General features: G+C 49.6%; 2 protein-coding genes across 2 annotated transcripts; both read right to left on the bottom strand.

Moving 5' to 3' along the window:
• Positions 1–2820: 2820 nt before the first annotated feature.
• Positions 2821–14403, bottom strand: B4GALT7 (beta-1,4-galactosyltransferase 7). Its single transcript, XM_037499837.2, has 6 exons — positions 14267–14403; positions 10021–10383; positions 7965–8190; positions 6920–7003; positions 6562–6666; positions 2821–6111 (listed from the first exon to the last, which is right to left on the bottom strand). The coding sequence occupies exons 1-6, from the start codon at positions 14314–14316 to the stop codon at positions 5956–5958; spliced, it is 984 nt and encodes a 327-aa protein (XP_037355734.1). The 5' UTR covers positions 14317–14403; the 3' UTR covers positions 2821–5955.
• Positions 14404–15705: 1302 nt separating this feature from the next.
• On the bottom strand, positions 15706–21129 carry LOC119236230 (transmembrane emp24 domain-containing protein 9). The gene is made up of 5 exons (XM_037499963.2): positions 20925–21129; positions 20670–20770; positions 19761–19886; positions 19252–19398; positions 15706–18296 (listed from the first exon to the last, which is right to left on the bottom strand). The coding sequence occupies exons 1-5, from the start codon at positions 21106–21108 to the stop codon at positions 18147–18149; spliced, it is 708 nt and encodes a 235-aa protein (XP_037355860.1). The 5' UTR covers positions 21109–21129; the 3' UTR covers positions 15706–18146.
• Between the last annotated feature and the right edge of the window lie 49 nt (positions 21130–21178).

The raw sequence follows: 21178 nt of genomic DNA, 5'->3' as shown, positions 1-21178 counted from the left end.
TTTAACATTTGCAAAGATTTTACAAGTTACTTTGATTGTGGATGTTAAATCATGAAAGCATTTAAAAATAATTATTCATCCTTTTTTCACCAAAAACAAATGTATACTTAAATCATTAATAATGTAAAAAGTTGGAGACTCTTTTCTGTTCAGATTCACTGAACCTCAGACCAAGACAAAATAAAATAACTTCTTTTTAGATAAAAAAGATAAAAAAAACTATTTGTGTCTTTATATTTAAAGTAGACAACACACAGTTGGGTCTTTTGTTTTAATCTATTGACATTCTTTGCCTTTTAATTAGTATATTTAGACTACATTTTAAAAATTATTTCTATAACTATTCAACCTACCATATTTGTAGCTGTTTGCTATTAATTGTACTTATCCTTATTTCTTTTTCTTCTTTTTTTTTTTTTTTGGTCTTCTCTGGTTCTAATGGGGAATTTTATTTAATTCTGTTTTTTCCTCTTAGTATATTATACTTCTTTTAAAGTATTTTAACTCACTGCCCTAGGGTTGCAATATAGATTTATAACTAATCTAATTCCACTTTCAAATTACACTACCACTCACAGGTAGTGCAAGTATTTATAACAAAGTACTCCTAATATCTCTCTCCTGATCCTTATAACATGTAACATGATCTATAACTCATTTTACTTTTCCTTACACTGTAGCCCCCAATAACTGTAGCTGTTAGTAGTTTCAACATTACCTAATTTATCAATTAAGAATAAGAATACAAAATTTTATATTACCTTCATTTATTCCTTTTTCTAACACTTTTTTAAAATATAGATCCAAGATTCTAAAATGTCTCTGTTTTTTTATCTCCTTGTGATGGTCCAGTTGTTCGAGTTGCAGTGAATTTGTACCAGAGCGCTTGGATAGTCTGTTCTTTTTCTCCTTGCATTTTATTTTCTATAGTTATATTTTATAGCTCACTGCTTCCTTCCTTGACTGTCAGCTAAAGATCCCATCAAAAGCATACTTCATCTGTTATGGCATTTTTGATGTTAGCATCTCCTTTGATTCTTGGGAGTTCCATCTCTTTGCTTACATTACCCATCTGTTCTTGCATACTGTCTACTTTTTTCATTAGCGCCCTTAACATATTAGTCATAGTTTTCTTAAATTTCCTGTTTGATAATTCCAAAATCTGTGTGATATCTGAGTTTGTTTCTGATGCTTGCTTTGTCTCTTCAGTCTTTTTTTCCCCCTGCCTTTTAACTTGCCTTGTAATATACGATTTGCTAGGTAAAAGACTGATGTAAACAGACTTTAAATGTGAGACTTGATGTTAGTCTGGCTAGGAGTCAGACTGAGTTTAATGTTGCTTTTTTCTTTAATTTTGTTTTTTTAACCCCTACCACCATCCCTTACCCATACCCTTGCCCCCTTAGGATGCTTATTAATGTCCACTAGTTTTTGAAAGTGTTTTACATTATCAAACTGTCTAGGTAAATGTCCAATATTTGTTTTTATTGTTCTGACTCTGCTGCACATAATTCTCTCAAATTCCATTGTTAAAAATGTATTTCATCATTTCTTATGGCTATGTAATATGCCACATCTTCTTGATTTAATCATCCATTAATGAACATTAGGCTGCTTTTGTGTCCCAGTTATTGTAAATAATTCTGCTATTAAATTATGGAAAATATGGGATTTTCTTAGTGATGGTTTCATATTCTGTGGCTAGATGCCTAAGAGTGGGATTGTTGGGTTATATGATATTTCCATTTTTAGATTTTATCATTATTATTATCATCATCATCATCATTTTGCTTGTTTGTTGCATATGAGAACTGGGGTACAGGCCAGAGATGCAGGGGTGAGAGGATTCACCAGAGACAGAGAGGGAAGCAGAACAGTCAGAGGTACTGAAATACACTGCTGAGGGGTGCAGCAGACAAGAGAGGAGGTCTGCTGCGCCATGTGGGTAGCTCCCTGCTTGGGAACTGAACTCAGGCCATAGTGGTGATTGTGCTGAGACTTAATCCCTAGGCCACTAGGGAGGTCCCATTTTTAGTTTTTTTTTAAGGTAAATCCTGATTGCTTTTCAGGACTGAGTTTAAAGATTATTGTAGCTCTACATGCCAGTGGCTTTAAATCATCTTGTGTCCTTCTTGGTATATTTCTACTATGCTGCCTTTGGTTTTCCCCAAGAACTTCTTAAATACTGGGCCTCCCCTGGTGGCGCAGGCAGTTGAGCACCGCGCTGTGAAGCTGTCCGCAGCCTCTGCAATGCCAGTTCGATACCGGCCGGCCGGTGAGGGTCCCACATGGCGAGCAGACCTCTCCTGGCTCGCCCGCTGCTCCCCTCAGCAGTGTATTTCCTCACTATGCCTGTTCTGTTCCCTGCTCTGTCTCTGGTGAATCCTCTCACCCTCCCGCCCATCTGGCCTGTACCCTGGCTCCTATATAAATCTTTTTTAAAAAAAAAAAAAAAAAAAAAACTTCTTGAATACAGCTTGTGCCTTGAAGTTCTTTTAGCTATAACTCTATCAATGAACTGGAGCTAATTGATGTAGTGGTAAGGTTTGTGGAAGGGGGTGTGTTTTATAATTTAATCTCCATCTCTCAATGGATCTTTATTCCTGGGCTGGTCCTTCACACCTGTCTCTTAGCTTTGTCTCCCCTTCTTAGGTAAGGCGGAAGGGTTAGAGGGGGCTGGAGTTGGGTAATTATCCTCCCCCTTATGTGAGATAAGGCTCTGGCAGTCTTTTTACAAAGGAATTAGGGAACATTTTTGTTAGAGTGCTCTGAGCATAGTTAATTTTCTCCTCCTCCTGCCAGAAACAAGAGGATTTTTCTTGGTTCTTCACCACACTCATTCTCCATCAATACATCGAAATGACCATTTATTCCCACCGGTTTGTCGCTCTGGCAACTTCTGCTCTAGCTCAGTGGATCTCAATTGTGACTATACTTGCCTGTCTCTCCAGATTTGGGGTGGCAGTTTGCCCTGTAACTTCATGATCCCACTTTATTCTATTCAATTCTCAATAGGTCCAAGAAAAGAAATTGCTTTTCAGTTTGTTGACTTTTCTCTTGTTTTAAGGACCTGAATGATGACATTCAAACCTTAACACGTTAAAGCAGACACTGAAAGTTGTTTTTTTTTTTTTAATGCTTTTAAGGCATGAGGGTTGAGATGGCAAAAAGGCCAAGTATATTAATTTGGCCTTTTGGGGAAAGTGGGCAGAGAATGCCCAATGGCATGCCATTTGTCCTGGCTCCTGCAGACCCTAGGGACTAAGTGAACACCCACCTTCTTCTCATTCCTTGTCACTCAGTGTGCCATTCACACCTCAATAGTCACTCTAACCTTCCCTCTGCTGCCTGCATTCCCCGGCTTCTGCATAGTATTGGGGTGCCTGCAACATTCAGGTCCCTGAACATAATATGCACTTCTCCACTCTCTGCCTTGCACATCCTGATCCTTTCCAGGAGTCCTTTGTTTTTTGACTGGCAACTGGACTCCAAGAGCAAGACCCTACCTCCTTGGAGAGGCCTTCCCCAAGCATAGTGCTATGCTCTGGGGTCCTTCTGGTGCCCCAAGGGACCTCTCCAGCAGCCAATCCCCATCTTAATCCAGAGGAGGAATGGGACAAACACTTTGTATTAGCCCATGGTCCTGCTTTCTTCCCAGAGGTGGGAAATCAGACCCTGTTGGCCAGCTCTCTCCAGCTAGGGAGAGGAGGGAAGGTGTGAAGGGAGGCACCTGCTGTACAGATCAGGGGTAAAGTAATCTGGCTCTGAAGGCAGATTCCAGGGATTCGTATCCCTAGGTCCTCCGCTTATCAGCTGTGTGATCTTGGACAAGCTACTACTTCTCTGTGCTTCACCATCATCACCTGTAACAGGAGTGAGCTCTTAGGTAGTAGAGAAGCCCAAGTGAAATAATGCAATGTAAAGATTCGATTATTCAGTGCAGTGAATGCTCAACAAGTACCCGTTATTATTACAGGCACCATGCTGGCCAAGCACCTGGTAGGTGCTCCTAAATCCTAGGTTCATTTCATCCACGCCCTGGCCAGCAAGGCAGGGAGTTAGTTCTTCCAGCAAGGAGGCAAAGCACTGAGGCAAAGCACTGTTGACCCTTCTGGAGTGGCTGGCAGAGGCCCAGGCTGGGGAGGGAAGAAAGCTGCATCTTATCATGCCTGGCCTGGGCACCTACTGGTACCTGAATAATGGAGGTGATGGCAGTGACCATGGGAGAGTGAGGGGCTGTGGGCCTGGAGATGCACCCCATCCTAGGCTAGGTCCGATGATCCCACTTTATTCTATTCATTCCACTCCCCCAGTGCAGATAAAAAGACAGGATTCACCCTCCTTCCATTCTACCCACCCCCTACACACACACCTTTTTTAAGTCTTACTACTTGGCAACTGTAAGAGTTGTCCAGTTTAGCCTACAAAATGCTGCCAGCATACCACTCCCCACTCCTGGGTCTCAAGTTGAGAAAGCCCCTCCTACAACTCTTGCCCTGTATCCGAGGATTGTTTGCCCCTCATTGTAGTGAGGGAAGCTGAATTGCTGGGCAAGGTCAATTTAAAATCACAAGAACCCTGTTTATATGTCTGAACAGTGATGTGGATCCTGTAGGTTCACCCCACTCATTACTTAAATCTCTTGACTTGAAACACTCAGGTTGCACAGCACACAACCCACACAATTGTACACAGCAGCCCTGAGATCATACTTCAGAGAAGTCTTTCTGGATCAGAGTTGAATCCATCTTCCTGAGTTCTAAGATCTCAATTTTACCTTCTCCAACATATCACCTGTCCTCTCGGGACAGCTTATAACTGGTCCCAAGTCCTCTGACTTCTGCTACAAATCATCAGCAGTTAACTGACCTGAAGCTGTGATCAACCTTGAAGGGCCTCACTCCCCACCCTCTCACTGGCCCTCAGCCCCTCTCCAAAGGCTTTCTTAGGGTCACTTCACTTCCAGTTTCATGGTCTCCCTTAACTCCCTCCTTCTCTCTAGTGACACGTGTCATCTTCCCTTGTGTTCCGGGGACAGTCCGTGCTTTCTCTCACTTCTCCATCTTCTTCCTCCCTCCCATATGCCACAACTTAGCCGATACAGTCTGCCCGCCCTAAGTCCAGTCCTGCGGATGTTTCTGTGCATCCCAGGGAGGCAAGCAAAAGCTCTCTCCCAAAGTTGGGTGCCCCCAGACCTTGATGGTGATCCGTTTCTCCAGACAGAAAAGCCTGGAGAACATGGGGAGGCGACAGGAACCTTGCACTTCTCCCCCACCAGTTTCCCTGGCTTTGTGTTCCCAGCCTGCCCCGAGTCCTTGCCAGCTTATAACTAGAGAGGGGTCATCTTTTCCGCCCCCCTTTCCCCTCAGCAACAGGTGACAAACCAGTGGCCCAAACATTTTGTTTGACTGTCATATTTTTTAAAGTTTCAATTAGTTATTATTTAAAAATTAACTGTTTCACTTATGAATCCAGAATTCTAATTTCTTTTTTAAAAAATCAGAAGATCTGGCAACACTAGGCCACATTCCCGCATGGTGACCATCTTGGAGCAGGTATCAGCTTGCAGGCTGGCTCTTGCAGTTTTAATCCTCACAATCACACTGGCCATCCACGTGAGCTGCCGGCTTCTAAACTGTATCTCTGCACGAGGGTCTAGGAAAAGACCCAAAGCCCGCAGGCATCAGCACACAAAGGAGGGCAGAGCAGGGTGAGCAGGTAGGCAGGGTGAAGAGTCCCAGCCAGGAGCCACATGCAGCCTCTCTGTCACTGTTGACGCTAGCAGCGTCCCAGATGCCCTAGTGTGTCCTGTGCTGGCTTCCCTGCCTCTGGCTGCTGTAGACATACAGTTCGCTGTCTGTTGCTTCAGGTCACTCCACCTCCTATGGCAACTGGGCCCAGGGCCTGAGTAGCAGCATGGCCTGTGGGTGCAAGCTTCCAGACTGTCCAGGAGATTCAGCCAAATGTGCACCAAGGGGTGGCAGCCTTGTCACAGTCCAACATGATGTTGAGAACAGTGCAGGGGGCCCCACCCACAGACAGGACTGTGCGGGAATCCACGTGGTACTTCACGGTGCTTAGGCCGCCCTCCCGGTCGATCTTGAACTGCTCCTGGAAAGGAAAGGGGGACAAAGCACACACTCAGGACTCTGTGCCACCAGCTGTCCACCGGCCCCTGCTGGGGGCAGAAGGAAGTGAGACTCACAGACGGAGTCTCACCCACAGCTGCATCCCACGTCAGTTGAAGAGCCAGGACCAGACTAATACAGCCTCCCGAGAATAGGCTGTTGAGGGGTGGGGACACCTGGGTCCCAGACCTGCCTGGGATTCTGGCACCTTCAGCTGAGTCCCACACCACCCTTACCCCCTGCAGACCTGAGACCCTGAGGTCTCTGTTAACCAACTGTGCCCAGTGTCCACAGCAGCCACCAGAGCAGGGCACCTGTCAACTGACGTGAGCCAAATGGGAGAATGAGCCATTTGGGCCCAAGGAGAACGTGGTGAAATGATGTTGGCGCCCCACATCACCCATCTGTCCCCATTCAGGGAACCAGCCAGCACCTGTTTTTGAGCTGCGATGCGCTTCTGGTCCCTCTTCCGCCAGGCTGGGTCATGCAGGTGGCGAAATGTCTTGTATCCAGTTGTGATTCCCGAGGGGCGGAAAAGCTAAGGAGGCCAAAGGAAGTTGGGTCAGGCTGCTTCTCTGGAGCCCTAGCCCTCAGCGCTAGTCCTTTAGGGTCACACTGTCAGCCAAGGCCACGCAGGAGCCTGCATTCCCATCCTGCAGAACAGGTGTGCAGTCAGGGGCAGGCTGGAATTGGAACTGTGGGTGCCATTGCCAAGGCCCAGGAACTTCATCTGGGGCAGTGAAAGGGCCCTCAGGGCAGCCCCGGTGGCGGAGCCTGCAGGGGAGCGTTACCTGAAGCCCGGCTCCTTTAATGCGCCTGTAGAACTCGTCGTCCTCGCGGCCCCAGCCCCAGAAGCGGTTGGACATCCCGTTGCACTGACAGAGACAGGCGGCATCACTCCCCATCCTCCCGGGGTGCTCTGTGGCCTCCTCCACTCAGGAGCACCAAGCCCCAGCTGGGCAAGGCTCCTTCCCTCCTCCCCTGGCGGTTCTGAATGAACACTCAATGCTTACAGCTCTGGCTGGGGAGACAGCAGCACCTCCCAGTCCTACCCAAATGGGGCCCTGAACTCTTGAGATACTGGTTTCTCAAAAATGTCTGACAGGCGAGGGCCCTTCACTGGGGAACCAGATGGGCAGAAGTACCTGCCCCCACCCTGTACTCCTACTTCTTCCCTGGTGTCCTCTGCATGGGAGAGGGACCGCTGGCTGTCTCACAGACATCCGTTTCTATGACCGGGACCGGGACTTCATTCACATAAGCTGGTTTCAGCCATGGGTTAAAGAAAGGAGTAGACTGGATCTATGCCACGCAGCTCTCCCCCAGCCACAGTGGTCAACTCAGGGACAGCCCAGGAACCAAGGCGGGCAATTCAAGAGCCAAATGGCAAGGCACTGAGGCTCCTGTCAGGGCTGTGAGGAAGGGTACTGTCTTCCACTGGACTTGGATCTAGCTGGACTCAAGCTGCAGCTGTCACTACCTTGCACTTTGAACATGTAGAAATAAATCCACTCTAGAACAGTCAGAGCAAGAAATGGAAAGAGAAATGGTGTCCTGGCAACACCAGAGGCAGGGCCAGCACCCCTGGACTTTTCCACTTTGACAGCCAATCCACCCCAGCTTTCTGAAGCCAGCTTGCAAACGGTGTTGCTGTGGGCCCTCCCTCAGGGATCTGCATGTTCTGGTACTTTTCTCGTAGCTGCTCCTGGATGCCCCGGTGTGACCAGGATGGGACTCCTCCATCTGCTGGGCCCCAGAACTGCCACTCACTGCCCACGGCCCTACCCAGGTGCACACTCCCTGGCCCTGAGCACAGCAGGCTAGGCTGGGCCTCACCAGCTGGTAGTGCTGCTTGGAGAGCAGCAGGATGCCGCCCACGTAGGTCTTGTAGTGGTAGAGTGGGTGGAGCTCCGGGGAGGCCACGTGGAAGGGCCCGGCCTCGGGGAAGCCATAGTCCAGTTCCTCGTTGAGAGGGAGCAGGTCCACGTCGTGCATGGCGATGTAGTCTGTGCTGTTGCTGCTCTCCAGGAAGCCCGCGTTGATGAGAGCCGCCCGGTTGAACCTGGGCAGGGCGGCCATGAGCGGCTCTCCCCAGACACTGCCCGAGAGCCTGTCTTCCAGAGCACCCACCCCAGTGCCCAGGCTGCCCTCCAGCCTGACACTGACTTCACTGTGTGGCTGCCCAGCACTCACATGCCCCCCAGCTCTGACTCCTCTCCAAATGTGACTGAGTACCTACCACACCAGAAACTGTTCTGAGCACTGCAGATCAGCAGTGGAGAATCTCAGTCCTGTCCTCAAGGGGGTGGCAGGGTTAAGCAGAACCCTGAAGGCCTGAGGAGCTGAACCATATGGGGAAGGGGACTCTGGGCAGAGGGGCAACTGCCAGGATCTGAGGCAGGAGCAGACCGCAGTGTGGCCCGGCTGAGCAACTGAGAGTAGGTTGGGGTGAGGTCAGAAAGGCACAGGACCCTGAAGGCCTTGGGCTTTGGAGTGACCCACTTGGCAAATGCTAGTAAAAGGTTGGCAGGATAAAAGCTGAGAATGGGTCTTTGGATTAACAAGGTGGGCTCATTGGTGATGTCAACAAGAGCTGTTTTGGTGTCATGATGGGGGTAAACATCTGAGTGAAACAGGTTCAAGAGAGCTCGAGGGGGAAGACAAGGAAATTCCCCTACAGAGGGGAGCTGAGAAATGCGATGATAGCTGTGGGGGTTCTAGGGTTAAGGGGGCTCTTCTTTCTTCCTCTTCTTTTCTTAGATGGGCATTATTTCAGTAAGGCTGCATGCTGACGTGAACAAGCCAGGTGTGGGGGAAAAAAACTGCTCATGCAGGAAAGAAAGGAGCCAATGGCTGCAGTGATGTCCTTGAGTAAGAGAGTGTGGAGAAGTGACCCAGGCCAGAGAGGAAGAGCTAGCCCTGGGGAGAAGCTGGGGCAGGGCATCTGCTGGAATGGGCGGGCAGAACAGCAGTGTGCAAAGAAGCTAGTAGGCAAGTCCAGCAGGTGGGGACTTGGGCAAGTTCTCTTCCAGCTGGTGGTTTTCTCAAATAAGAAACAAAGGCAGAGGAGGAGAACAGAGGAGAGGTGGTGTGAAAGACTGTGCACAGAGGGAAGAAGCAATGAACTGGAGGAACTGGAGGCTTCAGTTCTGCCTGGACCCAGGCTCACTGTCAGGGACACGAGCAGCATCTCTAGCCACATCCAGGTATGGTTTTGTGGGGTTTTGTCAGGCGTAGTTATCCAGGCAGAAAGGGGCAGGACAGTTGAGTATATGGGGGAGTGACTTTAATGGCGGCCCCTGGACGCCAAGTTAGGTAGGGGAAAGGAAGGACAAGGAGAGTGGGCAGTGAAAATTGGGAGGATCCTGGACTAATGTGCTTAGTGGGGTCCAAGGATCATTGGAGTCTGTCTCTTAGTGGGAATGAATTGAAGGATGGGAGTGAGTGTGAGATGAACTGTGATCATGGAAGGGAGTAGTTTTGGGAAAGGGCAAGGATTTTAAGATAATGCCAGAAAGTGAACAACTTAAAGCCATGGCCTTGACCTTCCTTTCGCTAGCCCCCACAGGCAATCCACCTGTGAGTCCTGGCTGCACTTCCTCCATATCACTTTTCTCCAGCCCCTTCTATGTGACTGGCCACCATCATCTCAGTGACTACTCAGGTCTCCCTGCCTCTTCTTTTATTCTGGTATAATCTATGCCACATACAGCAGCCACAAGGTTCTTTTTAAAATGGAAATCTGATCCAGACCCTTCCCAGTCCCAAACCTTCCCCAAATTTCCCGTCACACCTAGTGAGAAAGGTCTACTGTCTCCCACCCGGCTGCCATTGCCCCAGGCAAAGTAAGAACCCTGGCAAAGGGGGTGCTGAGTCAGGAGGTGGCCCATACCTGAAATGATCCACCTGGTTGAGTACATAAATGTGGTGCTGGATCTTCTTCTTGTTCAGGAAGCGGTGCATATGGGGTACAAAGACCAGGAGCTCCTCGAAGCGTTCCCGGAAGGGTACTAGCACTGCCAGCCGGTGGGGGCCCCACGATGCATCTTCTTCCCAGTGCTCAGGGGGCAGCTCAGGGGGGCAGGCCCGTGTTGGGCCTGAGGTCTCCTGCCCTTGTCCCCTGGCTGCCCGGGCCACGTCACCAGAGCAGCTTAGCTGCAGCCAGAGCAGGGAGAGGAAGCCCAATAAGAGACAGGCAACAAAAAGGTGGAAGACGGAGCACTTCCGGGCGAGGCCACGGGGCAGTAAACTGGACCTGGTACAAGAACAGGGCCAGAGTCAGAAGGGAAGGGCCCTGAGACAGACTTCTTCTCTGGCATCCCCATAACTGGTCTGTCCCAAGCACCTAGGAATTAGTACAGAAGCAACTCCAATGCTTTTGCTCATGCTGCTACAAATCATCAGAATCCTACTACCCATGCCAGGCCTAGCCCATGCAGCTCCACCTCTGGGAAGCCCTATGGCCACTCACAAGTAGCAGAGCTGCCCCAGTTCCTGAATGCTCTTTCTTTACTGTGATTGACCTTAAGCGGTGCAAGGGCAGGGAACAGACGCCTTGCCTCTGGTACTTGCTTCTCCCCAGGACAGTGGCTCATGCTCTGAGCTGATGGCAGGAGCCATCCACCTTCCACACCAGTTTCCCAGTAGGTTCAATCCCAGCAGAAACCTTGTTTCGTCCTGCTTCTCATACTAGAAAGCTAGTATGAGGGGCCTCCCCTGGTGGCACAGGCGGTTGAGCGCCACGCTGTGAAGCTGTCCGCAGCCTCTGCAGCGCTGGTTCAATCCCAGCCGGCCAGCGAGGGTCCCACATGGCACGGCAGACCTCTCCTGTTGCGCCCACTGCTCCCCTCAGCAGTGTATTTCATCAGTCTGCCTGTTCTGTTCCCTGCTCTGTCTCTGGTGAATCCTCTCACCGTCCCGTGCATCTGGCCTGTACCCCGGTTCTTGTATAAACAAATAAATCTTTGGGGAAAAAAAAAAAGAAAAAAAAAAAAGAAAGCTAGTATGAGAAGGGGCATGGGCTGCTATCTGTCCTGGAGAAAAGACCAATGTTTCCTCCGGGAAGTTCAGATCTGCCCCAACCCAAGCAAGGCCCAAAATGACAGTGGCAGTTCATTGAATGGGTCTCAAAGCCTCAGTCTAACCACAACAAGAGTTGAGAGAAGGGAGAAGGAAAGAAAGGCGAGAGAAGGGCACAGCACCCAGACATTTTTCAGAACCTGGAAAAACAGCTGAGTATCTTAAGCAGTGGGTTAGTCCTGGGAGAGACTGGCCTTTGGGTTAGAAAGTACAAAGAAACAGGTGGAATTCACCTGATTTCTTTTGTCCCTTTTACCAAAAGATCCCCTGAATGGTGAAGGCAGAGCTGAGGAAGCCAAGAAAAGGAAAGTGTCATCTCTGCTACTCCCCCCGAAACAATCTGCAAGGAAATCTGCTCTGAGCCTCTAAGAATCACCAGTTAGATTCCACCTCCTACGCGCCCCTTTGGTCTTTCCTCACCCAGACTCTCTTTTAGCTTGTCTCATCAGAGTCTTCCCCTGCTCAGGCAGATCCCTTTGCTCTCTGCATAAGTCACTTGTGTTTACAAGATGAAAGTCAGGTTTCTTGACCGGGCCGCACAACCCCTCTGTGACCAAGCCCCATCTCTTGCTGCTCCCTCCCACTCACCCAGTGCAATCACACTGAGTCCTTCCCAGCTTTTCTGCTCACTATATTCCTTCTGTGAGCTGGCATTTACATGGCCAGCTGCTTCTGTCTGAAGTGCCCTTCTTTATTTTATCTGCCTGGAAGCCCCTAGCTGATCCTTCAGGGCCAAACTCCAATGTCAAGGTCAGCAGTGCTCTCACCATCATCATGTGCACACAAACTGAGCACATGCCCACTCTTTTGTGTCCCCATGGGATCTAGTACTTCTTTCTTTGAAGCATTTCGAGTTTTGTAATCACCCATGTCTCTGGTTGTCTCCCCCTCATATAATTTGGTTCACCTCTGTAGCCCCAGTCACATCAGACAGCAGAGCACTTGCTAAGTGGGTTACAGGAAGGGTCCAACAATCAGGGCATGCTTTAAGTCACACACTAGAGCCAGACCAACTTATACTTTTCTCTAGAGGCACAACTGCTAACTTGTAAGTCAGCAACTTGAAGCCAAGCACAGGTCACACACACAGCAGAGATGGTTGGGTAGAACACCCTTGCAGAGCTTCTGACTTACCCCCCTTTATCCAGCGGTGGGGGTTTCCTGTTGGGAGCAGTGGGCCCCAATACTGAGACTGACCTGGAAAGAAGGGAACCTCTACAGATTCTCTCTTGCCCTTTGAGCTCTTTCTGGGGGTGAGGCAGAGACGAGGGAGATGGACAAGGGGGACTATCCCACCTTTGGGAGAAGAAGCAGTGATCACTATGCACGGTAAGGCATGGATTTGGGCATTCCATGCTCTTTCACATGCCAGTCAGCTTGGTCCAGCTTCCCCTTTCCACCAGGATCACATTCCCATGGGCACTCTCATTCTGAGCCCGAAGGCCCAAACAGCTGAGCAAATAAATTCAGAACCAAGTCCCAATTCCGCAGTACAGGGCACATTGAAAACAGTTGCTTCTGGCGCCACCTGGTGGTGAACTCTAGACCTGCAGTCCGAGCGGCCCTCACCCAGCCCACCCTGCTGCGAGGGGCATTTCAGTCGTTTTGTCTCCTTTTATCAATCCGTGCCCAAGGTTTGCAAAAGGCAGACTCAAACCCAGGTAGGCTGGCTCCAGAGCCAGCTACACTAGTTGCTCCAGTAGTTGCTACACTAGTTTGCATCTGTTGCATGGATCTTTGTACCCGTGTCAAAAGCCAGTCAATTTTTCTGGGGACATGATTAAGTTCCAAAGGTTATGAAAGGAATCAGGAAATGGAAACTCTTCTCCATTACCTTTTCTTTCTTCCTGCACACAAACTTTAGTGATACAAGGTTTGACTATGTAGCTACTCTGTTTATAGCATCTCCCAATTGCAAAGGTAACTGGAAAAAACCTCCTGTGTGCCAAGCATAGTGTCAAGAATTTTTCATATATGAATCCCTGTAATCCTCATAGTGTCCCTCAGAGTAGATAGTATGATTCCTGTTTCACAGATGGAAAAACTGAGGGCAGGAAGATTAAGTGATCTGGTTCTGGTCACATGGCTATTAAAGAGGATGCCTGCCCAGAGCCAACTCCATGCTGCAGGCTTTCTTTTTACTATAGTCCAATCTTCCTATTTCAACACTAAGTCTCAAAAATGCCCGTATGTGAAGAGTTGTACCCACTATACTCCAAAATCTTTAGGCACCTGGCAAACTTGAGAGACAAAAAGGAAACGAGGTGTTATTCACTGGATAGAGACCTACTATCACGTGTTCTGAGTGAAAAGAATTTTGGAGTTACATCACAAGATTTAAGTATTGGGTATCTCTCAAATTTAGGCCAACAGCTTCCTCACCCCAATTTTGCTTTAGTGGGAAACATCATTAGCAAAGGTCGTGGCCAAGCTCACACCTACTACATGAAGCAGGCCCCATTCAAGTCCTGCTGCACTGGAAATGAACTAGTGTTGTGTGTGAGGAGTGACTATTACGTGCCTGGCAATGGCCAGAGAAGCAGAGTATACTGAGCAGCATTCTGTCCGGGTGCTTCTCTGGGTGGTCAACACAAGATGGGGAATCTCGAAGGAAGGAGGGTAGGGTTTAAAGCTAAATGGATGTGATGGATGGAAACGAAGGGAATAAAGACCCTCAGAGGTCAGGGGCAAACAGAAAGACGGATCACTGAGAGAAGTCAACGGAGTCAGAGACCAGCACGAAGACAGGAGACACACAGACACGAGGAGACCCATAACGAGGGAAAGAAACTCGCAAAGAGAGAGACAGAAACTCAGAAAGGAAGTCAACGGAGAAACACAGCCCCGGGAATGACAGAAAGGCGCGCAGAGACGACTGATAACGAGACCCACATGGAAAGCGAGAGAGGCCCACAAACGGAGTCAGTGACTCACAAGGAGAAGCACAGACCCCCGAGAGCCCCGCAGAGACGGAGACGCGACGGCCTCGGGCTCCGCAGGGCGGCCCGGAAAGGATGGACACCCAGGAGGACGGGGCCCGACCGGCCGCCGCGGCTCACCTGCCGTCCTCCCAGGCCAGCTGCGCCGCTTTCCTCCGGGAGGGGAACATCGTCGGGGGAGGCGGCGGCGCATGGGGCTCGGGCTCCCAGCCCCGCCGGCCCGGCCTCCCGGGCCTACGCGGCGCCTCCGCCTCCCGCCCCGCCCAGGTCCGCCCGCCCCGCCCCGCCCCTCGGTCCCCGAGTCCGTTGCTCCGGTCACGCCGTCTGCTTCCTGCGCCGCGGCGGTAAAGGTTCCGCGAGCGGAGGAGGCGAGAGTCCCCGAGCTCCCCAACCCGCTGACCGGCAACTGCTCGCCGCGGACTCGCTGGACAGGCCGAGAATCTGAGGCCCTAGAGGCGGCTCGAGGCACTGGAATGAGGCTGGATTTAGACTCCACACACCCAAACCAGTGCTGTCGAATCATTTGCCTCTTCCTCCTCTTCCTGAAGAAGGCGGGGAATTTCTGGGCATCCCTGCCCTAGACCCCGGTAGTGCACTCTTCCTCAACAAGCTTGGTGAGGCTGGGGGCAGGATCAAGTTCAGGGCTCCGTCTTGGGTGCAGCCCATCTTCCAAGTAGTAGTTAGGAGGCAGGAGGGCATTAAACACAGACTGACTGGATTTGAAACCTGACACTGCCTGTTCAACACTTCAACGTGAGAGTATAAATGGTTCCTGACCTACGTGCTGTAGAATTAAAGGAGAAAATGCAAACATATTTGATACAGTGTCAGGCACATAGTCTACGCTACCTAAATGATAGCTATCATCCAGGGAAGGGGGAATTTGATAGAATTGAGAACTGAAGAGGGGAGTAAGACTGAGTTATCTGCCTTGTCGCTTGTGGCATCTTAACCCTGCCCCGTCCCCGCTGGCCCAACCTCCCATCTGGGAAAAGGAGAATAGCAATTACACTTGATGTTCTCTGCTCTCCCAGGCAAATTTTAAGTTCCCTGAGAAATAACTAACATTTATTGATTTCGTACTCTGTCATTGTTTTACATTCTTTTTTCATCCATTCCTTAAGAGTTTTGTATTTATCACGTCCACTTTAAAGATGAAGGAGTGAGGCACACAGGGGCAATTCAGGATGTAAATTTAGGCAGCTTGTTTGCACAATCTGTAGTCTCAGCCACTCTGCTTCCTGGAAGATTACAAATGGGAAAGTTCAGCAGGAACTTTCCCAGAGCACTGCACCCTATATCAGAATCTTGACAAGTTCTGCTGAAGCGACTGATGACAAGTTTAGGCTGACACCCCAAATACCAGCTGGATAAGGTCAATGATGGAAGAGGGAGGTAGCACTGTGACCTGGAGTGCACAAGCCCAAGGGTACACACTACCATTTGGTTCAGCTAATTTTTGTCATGTCAGCAGGCCCAATAATATCATATCTGATTTACCTCAACAAACCAGATTTCTCATAAAAATCCAAATTAACTTTAATTAATCCGAATTAATTTTATTTTTTTAAGATTTATTTATTTATGCATACAAGAGCTGGGGTACAGGCCAGAGGCGCAGGGGGGTGAGAGGATTCACCAGAGACAGAGTGGGGAGCAGAACAGGCAGATTGACCAAAGCACACTGCTGAGGGAAGCAGTGGGCAAGCCAGGAGAGGTCTGCTGCACCATGTGGGTTGCTCCTTGACTGGCCGGGAATCGAACTTATGCTGCAGTGGCTGCAGACAACTTCATAGGTTGCGTCTCAACCCTTGCGCCACCAAGGAGGCTCCCCAAAATTAATTTTAAACAGTGACACCCATAGTCACGTTGTTATGGGATAAGAATGGCACTTTACTTTTGTGGTCTTCCTTTTAAAAACCCAGAAACCCTGTCTAATAATGAGAAAAACAGCAGACAAATCCCAACTGAGGGAAATTCTACAAAATACCTGACCAGTAGTCCTGAAAATTGTCGAAGTAATTAAAAACAACAAACAGGGAAAGTATGAGGAATTGTCACAGTCAAAAGCTCAAGGAGACAACTAAGTGTAATGTGGTATCCTAGGTGGAATCCTGGAACAGAAAAAGTACATTAGTAACAACTAAAAAATCAGCATGATGTATGGAATTTATTTAAAATAATGTATTGCTATCAGCACATTAACAAATGAATCATACAAATGTGCAACCTTAATAATGAAAACTATCCTCACAATTTTTCTGAAATTCTAAAGGTATGGAAATTTGTTTTTTCTAAATGTGTGGGTGTAGGTGGCAATGTGAGCTCAGATTAAGACCCAAATTTGTCTTCCCACCACCCTTTCCCACCCTGTCCTCACTGCTAGATTAACCTCCTTCATATTTAGCTTCAAGGGAGTCTCCTATTCAAAACTCTGAATAGCAGGTAATGTCCAAATCTCTCATCTAGGGCTCAAGGCCCTTCTACATTTTTTTTTTTTTGTAAGATTTATGTTATTTATTTATGCATACAAGAACTAGGGTCTAGACCAGAGCTGCGCAGGGTTGGGGGTGGGGGTGAAAGGATTCATCAGAGACAAGAGTGAGGAGCAGAACAGGTAGATCTGCTGAAATATCACTGCTGAGGGGAGCAGCGGGCAAGACAGGAGAGGTCTGCTGTGCCATGTGGGTTAGCTCCCTGGCCAGGGATCAAACTCATGCTGCAGTGGCTGGTGATAGCTTCATAGGGCTGAGACTTTAACCCCAACGCCACCAGGGAGGCCCAAGGCCCTTCTGCTTCTAACCAACCTTCCTTTCCAGCTTTCTTACAACTTTCCATCAAGTCCCACTGAAACCATGCCCCCTATCTCCCTACCAGCAGTTTGCCTCTGTTCCCCCAACAGCAATCCCATACCGTTAGTTCAGCCAGGTAACCTTACCCTGCCAGCCCGGGGACTTCTGTGCTTCCCACACCTGCAGCACTTCTCTTTTCAATGCACACTACCTTCCCTTCCTTGTAGCACCTACAGTTCTGTCCACCTACTCTGGAAAGGCAGGGAGAGCATTTCAAATGGGAGCTGGCACGAGACCAAATGGCGTGTGCTCAAGCCCCAACCCCACGATTTACTTGTTGTTTGTGGACAAACCCACTAGCCCTGCTACAGGAAAGTACGAAGTTCACAAGTGGGTACTCATCTTGGACTGTGAAATGCTTTGCCCATTAGAACTGACAACTCGTGAAGCACCTTGCAGAATCATGCCTACACACAGCAGAGTAACTCCACACTGGACAAGAAGTCAATTTCTTTTATTGGGAAACCAATGTAACAAACCTAGACTTATTGAAAATGAAATCAGTAACTAAGACTCTGTAGACCCAGTACCAACCAGCACCAAGGCCTCTGCTTGGCTTGACCCTGGTTCCTCAAGCTCCAGAAAGGACAACCATATGAAGATGCCGGGGTCAACCTCAGGGCACTTTCCCACACCATAACCCGCTCTACCCCATCCTCAATTGACACACACACCATGATCAGCAGGCTGAGTTCTAGGACCAAGGAGGGAACACTGAGGTTCCCAGGGAGGCAGGGAATCAGTCACACCCAAACCTGCTCAAAATCTCAAGTTAGCAAAGGAAGACAAAAGGAAGACTGGCATGCCCACCCACTCCCCTCCCCCCAGCCACCCCAGACTACCACCTCACTTCCCTGATCAGTAACACTGTGATTCTGAGGTGCCAATGGTGTTCCCAGTTGCTTCACCAGCCCCTGGGTGATTACTGCAAAGGGCCCAGGGCAGGGGTAGGCATTTGTCCCACTACCTGCTCAGGATTAGCCAGCCAGTGCACAAGCCTCGGCTTGTGCCTGGGGAGCCCATGGCCCCTCTCCCCTCCAGAACATACAAGGCTGGTAACTCCTGTCCTCCTGTCAGAGAGAAGTCAGTTCCAAAGGCCCTTTCTCCCCCAGCCTGGGAGGAAGGATGGCCGGTGAGGCCTGAAATGGCTACACCAGCTTCTTGGCTTCAAAGAAGCTCTTGAGGTGTCGCATCTGCCAGACGCCAATGGCTACAAGGATGAGGGTCTGCAGAATGGACCACCACAGCACACGCTGGTTGGTGCTCTCGCTGGTCTGCCGGAAGCGCTCCTCTCGCCACTGTGGGAACAGAAATGGAAAAGGGGCCTCAGTTGGCTGGGTCCCACATGGGGCTACTAGAACTGCTGGGTTCTCTCCCTAGAGGATGCCCCAGAGCTAACGAGCTTTGCCAGGCTCCAGCCAAGTGCCCGCAAAGAGCTGAGCCGCCCTGCTGGGACCTGTGTTCACTCTCACCATTCAGGTGACCCCAGGCAACCTACTCATTTCTCCTAAGTTTGCTCATCTGTCAGGTACAGTCCTCATCTGGTCCTACCCTGGTGCCAGGAGAAAGATGAAGTTGTGTTTCTGGCACTCCATTAGACAGGGCTGTCCAGGAGTGGTCTCACTTGGCCCTCTTCCCAGCTCACCCAACTGCTACTTGAAGATTGTGGGCACAGGTTACAAACTGGTAGCCCAAGGATGGGATTCAGCCCACAGGTGTTTTGTTTGGCTCTCAGTATTTTGCCAACATTTAAAACAAAGACATTTTTCACAAAAAAAAACCCTGTACCTCAGGTTCCTCTTAAAACCCAGAGTTAGCATTTCTTTAAGACTAAACTGAGCTGACAATTAACAGTAGCTGTTCTGGTTTAGATAGGTCATTGTTCTACTAGTCCTTAAAGTAACATCCATTCATAGTACCGGCATGGGTCCTAGACACAGGTGAGTTTGAAACCTCTGGTCCCGGGGGCACCTGGAGACATGGAACTAGTACCCAAGATGTTGGTATTAATTCCTACCATTACTTTGTATGTGACTGTGATTTAGAGCAATGACAACCTCTTAAGAATCTGTCCCCTAACTACAAAGTAGAATTAGTAATACCCATGCCACCTTTTAGGCTTGCTATGCAGCCCTTGGTAAGTCCCTTGGGTTTCATCATTAATCTGACATGATGTCCTGGCTGAGTTGGGGAAGGGTGGGAACAGGAAAGGTTTCTGGGAAGAAGCCCACTGTTCCCAGCCCATCTACTTACCCGTTGGTAGTTCTGCTCTTTCTGGATCTGCTCCACTTGCTCCACCAGCTGCCGCACTCGTAGCTGCAACTCACTCAGCTTGTCCTTGGCAGCAATTTCTGCATAGTCGTTGGCATGTTCACCCACCTGGATATCCAGGTGAACCCTCTGGGGGCAGACAAGATACAGAGATTGAGGTAGTCCTACACCATCTTCCTGCCACGGAGCAAGAAAGCCTCACACTCTCCCCACCTCCTTCATTTGTGCAGTTAGCCAACACTCACTGAGGTCTCATCAGTACCCAGCCCTTTGGGGCTCTAAGTCGCGCAGGTGAGAATAAGCTTTGGCTGATGCTCCGACCAAGTCACGTACAAAGAACTCAGCAACCATGTCCTGGATAGTTACTAAAAATCCAGTCATATTTAGGAGCACAAAATCCGATACACTCATCTCACACCCAAGGTATGTCATGCTCTAGTCCTGACCAGAGTATACAGGATGAAAGTTGAGTCCCACTTGGGTCCACTTACCAGCATGCCTCCAGCAAAGAGGGAGAACTTGGTAGAATTGGAGTGAAGACAGATCTGGTGTTCACCAGGGGTATGGGAGGTAAAAGTGAATCTACCTTCAGAGCCATACTGCCGGGCCAGGATGACCTGGAGAGAAAGGGCTTCATTGAGTATATGGATGGAGCTGGAAAAAAACTGTACTTAAGGCTCTAAGTGTCTTTAAGGGCCTCAGGCACCCCACTACACAAAACCATCCAAATCTGCTCAGTAGATTTGCCAAAAGCATGTCTGAGAACTATTTGGGGCAAGGGTGAAGTCTGACATTGGGCTGGTATATGACTGCTCTGGGGAAGGGCTTTCCGTGAGAGAGGAGAGAGCAGGAGGGAAAGGGAGGGAGGAGGGGAGAGTTAGAGAGGGAATGAGGGAGATGGAGAGAGGGAGAGAGGGGGGAAGAGAGGGAGAGAGAGAGTTTAATGAAAGGTAACAGCTTAAAGATTTTGTGTTTTAGTATTTGTCAAAGATACAATTAGGTGTGGTGCAGCTCCTTCTTTTTGGAAAGTAACTTGTTTTTTGAAATCCTAAAGCCTGGATGTCACAGCTTTAAAGGTGACAAAACACTTTGATTTCCAGCACTACAATTAAGTCCGCCCATCATACCTAGAAAAACTGGTGAATTTCCTTTCACAGACCGTGAAAACAGCTCGGGAAAGTGAACTGACTTGGCGGGAAGTCACGCAGCCGTCAACAGGAAATTGAGTGGAGCTGCTATAACTGCAGCAACCCCCAAGTTTGGCCCGGAGTGAAAACCAGGTATCTCTTCCCAACACCAACTCTTCTGACCAGTTTAACAGCAGCGGAAACTAGAAGGGGAAGTACCAATGCCTGCGCCGAAGTGGAGAGCAAGGGCTCCGGGCTAAGGGGCAAACTCACCTTGTCCTCTGGGTCCTTCACCTCCACGAACATGCCAAGCCCGGGAGTCGCCGGCTGGTATTCCTCCCGCTGCTTATCATATAGCTGCGTCCGGTAGTTTCCTGGAGGAAAGTGGAGTAAGCCCAGATCAGGAGAGCGCGAGGTGGGGCTGGGTCCAGGCCGCCAGGATCGCGCGGCCGCCTGCTCCAGGCTGTGAACTGCCAACTTACCGCATCCCGCGCCCCCACATCCAAACTCTCCCCCTCCCCCCCGCACCTATAACCATGGTCTCGTCTGGAATCTCCTCAATAAAGCACTTCTTCTCCGTCTCTCCGATGTGGAAATAGAGCGCGCTTCCGCGAGCCGCAAACCACAGCAGGAGAAGGAGAGCCCGAAACACACCGGCCAGCCCAGCTCCAGGCCCGGGCCGGACAGCCGGCACACCCTGCACCGCAGCCATCTTCCCCACCTGCCCGCGCAGGCGCAGCGGGCTGCGCCACGTAGCAGAGCCGCCGCCGCGGGGCCTGCGG

This window comes from Talpa occidentalis, unplaced genomic scaffold, assembly GCF_014898055.3.
Source record: "Talpa occidentalis isolate TD23 unplaced genomic scaffold, MPIMG_talOcc4v2.1 talOcc4.9, whole genome shotgun sequence".
NCBI classification, from domain to species: domain Eukaryota; kingdom Metazoa; phylum Chordata; class Mammalia; order Eulipotyphla; family Talpidae; genus Talpa; species Talpa occidentalis.
This window is presented reverse-complemented; position numbering and strand designations above follow the sequence as displayed.